Source organism: Papio anubis, chromosome 5, assembly GCF_008728515.1.
Source record: "Papio anubis isolate 15944 chromosome 5, Panubis1.0, whole genome shotgun sequence".
In the NCBI taxonomy this organism is placed as follows: domain Eukaryota; kingdom Metazoa; phylum Chordata; class Mammalia; order Primates; family Cercopithecidae; genus Papio; species Papio anubis.
In genome coordinates this window covers 141,582,760-141,590,684 of record NC_044980.1, presented here as the reverse complement: position 1 = coordinate 141,590,684, position 7,925 = coordinate 141,582,760, and the positions used below count along the sequence as shown (strand labels likewise).

Here is a 7,925-nt window from a genome sequence, read left to right as displayed (position 1 = left end):
GAAAGGGGCTGGGAGAAGAAATGTGTTTACTTTTGTGATTTCCCCTAACGTGCCTCTTGACAGTATTCTAATCTCTTCACAAGCAGGAGCCATGGGCCACAGGCCTCACCTCCATTGACAATTCATGTACAGACCTAAAGCCTTCTTAACACTTCAGGGTCACTATTTGGGCAGCTAGAAAGCAAGTTTAGGAGGCAGCATGATGGAATGGAAAGAGTGCTGATGAGGGTGTGTTACTGCCTAGGTGAACTGTGAAAATCCCTCTCCAAGGCTCGGCACAATCAAGTGCTTGCAGAAAGAATGTATATATCTGCTGAGATTTTTAGTTTCTACCAGTGACTCTCAATCAGGGGCTAATTCACACCTCAGGGGCTCTTTTGCAATATCTGGAAACATTTTTGCCCGTTATAAGCAGGGGATGCTCCTGGCATCTAATGAATAGAGGCCAGAGGTGCTAAACATCTAATGATGCAGCCCTCACAACAAAGAGTTATCTGGTCCAAAATGCTAACAGTGCCAAGACTCAGAACCTTGGTTTATACTGAACCGAGGAGAGTCAGTGGGAGAAGAAAACAGGGACCAAAGGAAAGAAGGAAAAGGGGTTAAAATTCTATTTCTAGGTCACGTGGTATCCATCAGTTATGTGTTCTCCAGTTTTTCTCCCCATGACCAATGTCTTTTTAATTTTCCCTCGGAATTACGGGGCCATGTTCGAGTAGCTTCCTCACAAGAACATCTTCCTTATCCCTAAAATGCCAAGCCCTGATGCAGTACAAAGAGCTCCACTATAACACATGGCCAAGACATAAATATAAACAGTTATGAAACAAGTAGAACTGGAAGGTGGGTGGTGGGAGCGTGTGGAGAGAAAAAAAAATATGCCCATAACTCCGCTTCTGTGAGTCAGTGTTTCCGAGGTAACGACACAGAACAATAACCATAGGGAGAGTTGAGCTATACTAAGAGCAGGCAGAACTGATTTGGGGCATGAGTGTCAGGAGAGATGCAGCTTTGCAGCAGCAGATTCAAAGGCAAATGAAAGGGTTAAGCAATCTGTGCATGTCATTCTTGTATCATTCTACATGAAGTCATGGGCAGTTATTACAAGTAGTTACCTGCGGTTTCCAGTCGGGGAGGCAATGGCACTCCAGACAAGGGGTTTTGGAGAAACAGGTGCAATGAAGGCATGGTCAAACAATTTATTTACTGTAAACTTTAGACTTTGCTCAGGAAAACAACTGAAGCTGCTCCTCAAATCCCTGCCTAAAATACCCCGTGTGAGCAAATAAGAGGAGCGGGGAAGAGTCCATGTTCACAGCTGAAAGGTCCGAGATATTCAAAATCCTCAAGTCCGAGGGTGTGGGAAGGAAAATCTCCTTCAGATACAAATTACCAGCAGCAATATATTACCCCTAATACTTGAATAGTGAGGTAGATACATGGAAAAGTCATGAAAACATAGCAGACTCAGGTCCTCTAGGACTAAAGCCCTTTAGACATAAACTTACAAATTCCATGCAAAGAGGAACTGAACTGTACAAATAACAAATAATCACCAAATAAGTTTTCTCTCTTTTTACAGCTTAAAAAAATAAAAAAGGCAGAAGGATGCCCCTCCTCCTGCATATCTCTATACAATTTTATTCTAAGTTTATTACCCTCAAGTTAAATAGTCTGTTTAGTGTTCTGGTGGGTGGGGGGGTGGTCTTAAAAAGTAGAAAAACTGCTTTACAGCAGTGAGTCATTTGTACTACAACTCCTCCCTTGTGAATCAATGTTATCGCTAGGCACAGTACCTTGATGGCCCACAAAGTCTTCCGTGCCTGGGAGGTCTTCACACAGCAGTTTATTTTCTTTCTCCTGTTCCAGGTGATAGCCACTCTGCTCCCCTGTGTTGCCATTGCTGTTGCTGGAGTAGCCATTCCCACAGGCCTTCAAAGAAGACCTGCGCAGACACAGAAGCTCCTGGAAGGCAATCCTGAAATCTGGGCTCCGGCAGTAGATAAGGGGATTGAAAGCAGAATTGACATAGCCCACCCAATTTAGGAGGATGTAAACTTCCTTAGGGATGAGGTTATCCTGGATCACATGCACAATGTTAACGATGAAGAAGGGCAGCCAGCAGAGGGTGAAAGTGCCCATGATGATGCCTAACGTCTTGAGGGCTTTGTGCTCCTTCAAGCAGAACTTGGAAGATCTGCGGAGTCCATGCCCTGTCCGCCCATCCTGCTCCACCTGGCTAAGGTTCTGGGCATGGAAGCGGCCCTCAGATTTGTCAATCTTCTGGAGCTGCCTTTTGGCCTCCTGAAAGACCCTGGAGTAGACGAAGACCATGATCACCAGGGGAACGTAGAAGGACACGATGGAGGAGGCAATGGCATAGGCTTGGTTCGTGAAGAAGTCACAGCAGGTCTCCTTGGCATAGCAGTTGATGGCTTCCTGGTGGGTGGCCCGGTACCAGTGCATCTGAATGGGCAAGAAGGAGGTAAGGCCTGACACGATCCACACCATCAGAATGATCACCCGGGCCTTATTCTTGGTCAGCAGGCTCTGATACTTGAAGGGTGAAGTAATGGCAAAGTAGCGATCCACTGCGATCACGCACAGGGTCTCAATGCTGGCCGTGACGCACAGCACATCAATGGAAGTCCAAAACTCGCACCAGAAGTTGCCAAAAGTCCACATTTTCATGAGAATATGGGCGGCCCCAAAGGGCACCACTGCCAAGCCCATGACTAAGTCAGCACAGGCCAGTGAAGTGATGAAGTAGTTGGTGACCGTCTGCAGACGCTCGAACTTGGCAATGGCTGTGATGACCAGCACATTGCCAAACACGATGGCCAGGACGATGAGAGACATGACGATGCCCATGCCCACCACCCACGCCTCGTCCCGTTCCTGCGTGACGTCGTGGTCCGGCGCATGGCTTCCGTTGGGTGCCAGCAGGAAGGCGCTGCCGTTCCCGGGTTGCCCCATGGCGCGCAGTCTGGCAGGTGAGCGCACTGTCTGCAGGCGCCTCAGCGGGCGGACCCCCGGCGGGGCTCTGCGGGGCGCGAGCGGACTCCTGGAAGCCTCATTCAGCGGCCGTGGGGTGGGTGTGGTGGGGACACGTCTTGCACACTTAGCTTGTCGGGTGCCAGGAGCTCGCGGTGCCCGCCAGTTCCAGCCAGTGCTCTGGAGAAGCCGCCTCGGAGTGCGCTCTGCCCGTTATGTGCACAGGACTTTAGGGGAACTGCCCTCGCCGTGACGTAAGGGAACTTTCGGCCAATGGCACGCCGGCAGGCCCGAAGGGGCGAGGCACCCATCCCCTTTCCTCCCCTCCTCTCGCCCTCCCTCTGCTGGGGCTGGCCCGGGCGGGGCCCAGCTGCTCCCCGGCGGGCGGGCCACCACTCCTTCCCGGCTACCCTGGCTGGCCCCAGAGGGCTAAAGCTGGAGCTGGCGTGCTTACCAGCCAACCCGGCAGCTTTTGGCTCTTCTGTGGCCGCTACCTGCCTGCCCTGGGCGCCTGCGCGGCCTGAGGTCTCAGGGCAGAGGGCAGCACACACCGGCACTGCCCCACATTCGGAGAGAAACGAGAGTGCCCACCGAGGCACGCACATACAGGCACAAATACACCCCGGCAGACATGCTCAGACTTATACGGAACCACAGCTATAGACACTGAGACACACCCTCCCAGCTCACCGACATGCACACTCGCGCGCGCGCTCACACAGAAGCTGTCAGGCACAAAGTCACCCCTGTCCAACACAGAAACGCGGCCACAAACAAACACAGAAGCACCCAGAAGCACAAAGGCATGGTGACACACACAGAAAGTAAACACACACGCTGGCTTGGAGGCATCCAGAGCGACACAGACACGGATGTCTCCATTTGGGTACTCACAAACTTCCCTCACCCAAGCACTGCTAATGCCCCCCTCCCAACATACACCCGGTAACCCAGTATATTCACTTTCAAACATCTGGCAAGAGCACACAGGAGGTGACTTCAACAGCTGCCGATTTCCTCAGCACACTCGTTGTCAAGTACTTTGGGTGCCCTCCTTGGGAATTTGCAGGCATGAAGACAGTTTTACCCTTTGGATTTCACCTGGAGCAGGAGTATGCATGTATGTATTTCGGGACGGAGAGAGAAAGTTGTGTACTTTTGTTTTAATTTTTTTGTTGTTGTTTTGTTTTTAACTCTTGAGAGTGTGGCATCACTCCCTCATTATCTGTTGAACTGGAGATGCACTGAGAATTCAAACAATTTCTTCAGTAATCCCAATGCGACTAAAAAAATCCTTTCATCTGCTGGATAGTTTGTTAATCTTTTGGGTTGCACCATATGAAATTGCCACCATCTGGCGTCTGTGACTTACCAAAATGGCAAATTCATATGGTTCAGAGTCTTAAGAGTGTCTTAACATTAAGAACATTTGGAGCTATAGAAAGCAAAAGATCTTGGCCAATATGGTGTAACTCTGTCTCTACTAAAAATACAAAAATTAGCCAGGCGGGCACTTGTAGTCTTAGCTACTCGGGAGGCTGGGACAGGAGAATCACTTGAACCTGGGAGGTGGAGGTTGCAGTGAGGCGAGACCGTGCCACTGCACTCCAGCCTGGGTGACAGAGCAAGACTCCATCTCAAAAAATAAATAAATAAATAAATAACAAATATAAATATATATATATAAACAAATATGTAAATATATAAATACAAATATATAAATATATAAATACAAATATATAAATAAATATACAAATAAATAAAAAACCAAATATATATATATATATATTTCTTCCTTATGAAATAAAAAAAGTAAGACCAAACCTCAAAAGTAAGATCTTTGTTCATGAAATACTATCCTTTGCATCTGGCATGTGACTTTACTGCTAAAGTGAAATTAATTTTCAGGGTTTGATTTCCCATGTATTAGTGGTGTCTTTGAAAAACTGAAACTATTTCATGAAGTGTAACTAAACATACTTTATAGATTACATAATAACATAACAATGGCTAACATTTATGGACCATTCTGCTATGTGCTTTTCATGCATTATTCTATTTAATCCTTCCCACAGTCCCATGGGGATGGGGACTATTTTTAGCTTAATTAACAAATGAGGTTCGAAGAGGAAAATGGCTTTCCCAGGGGCAATGGCTGGGCTGTGCCAGAATCTGGATTTGACCCAGGTCTGCCTGAGTCTAAGACCCATCTTTTAATCTTTTCAATGTATTGCATAATTACATGCAGACAGGAGTGATGGACAGGGAGGAAGCACTACAACTGGAATTGGAATACCCACGTTCCAGATTCACCAAACTTGGAGCTTTCTAGTTCATTTTTTTTTCTAAGAGAAATCAAAAGTACCTAATTTCCATTATCTCTAAAGGGGCATAAAGTCACTTCCATTAGGGTGAGCAAGAATTGAATAATATAGTAAGAAATATGAAAATGCTTTTGCTCATATAAGTGTCACACAAATACAGTTTGTAAGTGAAGTTTATGTAAATTACTTAGCGGTTTAGAATATATTGTTAGTCTTCTCTACTAGAACAATAAAATACTTTAGGGCAAAAGTAAGTTGGATGTTTACTCTGGAAGCAAAACTCAGAAACAGAATTTAACCTACATGTCCCCTTTAACATCCTTCACAGCAGAAACTGACTTTTTGCAAGACAGATGCCTTAGAAAACAAGTATTTCCCATAAAATCCACAAATATTAATTAAGGATCTATTATATTCACATAGTTTTCAAAATATACTCACCTCATATTTGTGTTTTCCAAAATTGGCTCTGGCATGATGCATTTTAGGAAGAGGCAGTATTTGTTATGCAACAACGTTTCTTTAAATACACATCTACTCAAATTGTGGAACTAAACCATTTAAAACCTCCTTCCTGTTTGTGAAGCTATGGCATAAATAAGCATATTGTTTAACCTTCCTATAATAAGAAAAGAACAAAGAAAACCCCTTTAAGACAAATATTAACTGGTCATGTATTTAAATATACACATAAGTCACTTAAAAGTTTAACTGAATATTTTTGGAAACTCCTTTTTTAAAACCCACAAATGCTAAATCAAGAACTGGCTAGCCATATGAAGAAAACTGAAACTGCACCCCTTCCTTAAACTTTATACAAGAATTAACTCAAGATGAATTAAATACTTAAACGTAAGACCTAAAACCATAAAAACCCTAGAAGAAAACCTAGGCAATGCTATTCAGGACATAGGCATGAGCAAACACTTCATGGCTAAAACACCAAAGGCAATGGCAACAAAAGCCAAAATTGACAAATGGGATCTAATTAAACTAAAGAGCTTCTGCACAGCAAAAGAAACTGTCGTCAGAGTGAACAGGCAACCTACAGAATGGGAGAAAATGTTTGCAATCTACTCATCTGACAAAGGGCTAATATCCAGAATCTACAAAGAACGTAAACAAATTTACAAGAAAAAACAAACAACCCCATCAAAAATTGGGCAAAGGATATGAACAGATCCTTCTCAAAAAAAGACATTTATGCAGCCAACAAACATATGAAAAAAAGCTCATCAACACTAGTTACTAGTGAAATGCAAATCAAAACCACAATGAAATACCATCTCACACCGGATACAATGGCCATCATTAAAACATCAGGAAACAGGGAGGGCGCGGTGGCTCACGCCTGTAATCCCAGCACTTTGGGGGGCTGAGGCGGGTGGATCACTTAAGGTCAGGAGTTCGAGAGCAGCCTGACCAACACGGTGAAAGTTCATCTCTAATAAAAATACAAAAATTAGCCAGAAGTTGTGGCACCCCTGTAGTCTCAGCTACTCTGGGGCTGAGACAGGAGAATCGCTTGAACCTGGGAGGTGGAGGTTGCAGTGAGCTGAGATTGTGCCACCGCACTCCAGCCTGGGCGACAGAGTGAGACTCCATCTCAAAAAAAAAAAAAAAAAAAAGAAGTCGGAAATAATAGGTGCTGGAGAGGATGTGGAGAAATAGGAACACTTTTACACTGTTGGTGGGAATGTAAATTAGTTCAACCATTGTGGAAGACAATGTGGCAATTCCTCAAGGATCTAGAACAAGAAATAACATTTGACCCAGCCATCCCATTACTGGGTATATGCCTAAAGGATTATAAATCATTCTACTATAAAGACACATGGACACGTATGTTTATTGCAGCACTGTTCACAATAGCAAAGACTAGGAACCAACCCAAATGCCCATTAATAATAGACTTGACAAAGAAAATGTGGCACATATACACCATGGAATACTATGCAGCCATAAAAAAGGGTGAGTTCAGGCTCTTTGCAGGGACATGGATGAAGCGAAGCTGGAAACCATCATTCTCAGCAAACTAACACAGGAACAGAAAACCAAGCACCTCATGTTCTCACTCATAAGTGGGAGTTGAACAATGAGAACACTTGGACACAGGGAGAGGAACATCACACACCAGGGCCTGTCTGGGGGTGGGGGCCTAGGGAAGGGATAGCATTAGGAGAAATACCTTATGTAGATGACAGGTTGATGAGTGCAGCAAACCACCATGGCACGTGTATACCTATGTAACAGACCTGCATGTTCTGCACATGTATCCCAGAATTTAAAGTATAATAATAATCAAAAAAGAAGGAGAATCTGCTTATATCAATTAGGAAGTTCTGGGCCTTTGCCCTCCAGCCTTGATGAATGGATGTGCGCTCTCTCCCTGCTGTTTCACCAAGCTGGTAGAAATGTCAAGATGTAGTCTGCTGACTAAGAGTCTTTTCTCCTGACCTCCTTTTGTGATTATAGGTTTAGAGAAAGTTAGACTGGGAAAGAGCTTAATACATTATTTAGTTTATTTCCCCCAAGTTTGCCAATGAGGTTACTGAAGTGAAAAAACAAGAAGTGTCCAGGCCAAAGTGTTACGGAAAATTAGGAGTC

General features: G+C 44.6%; 1 protein-coding gene across 1 annotated transcript; it reads right to left on the bottom strand.

The window, feature by feature from the left end:
- Nucleotides 1-1,185: 1,185 nt before the first annotated feature.
- ADRB2 (adrenoceptor beta 2) lies at nt 1,186-3,558 on the bottom strand. The gene has a single exon (XM_003900334.4). The coding sequence runs from the start codon at nt 2,974-2,976 to the stop codon at nt 1,729-1,731; it is 1,248 nt and encodes a 415-aa protein (XP_003900383.2). The 5' UTR covers nt 2,977-3,558; the 3' UTR covers nt 1,186-1,728.
- Between the last annotated feature and the right edge of the window lie 4,367 nt (nt 3,559-7,925).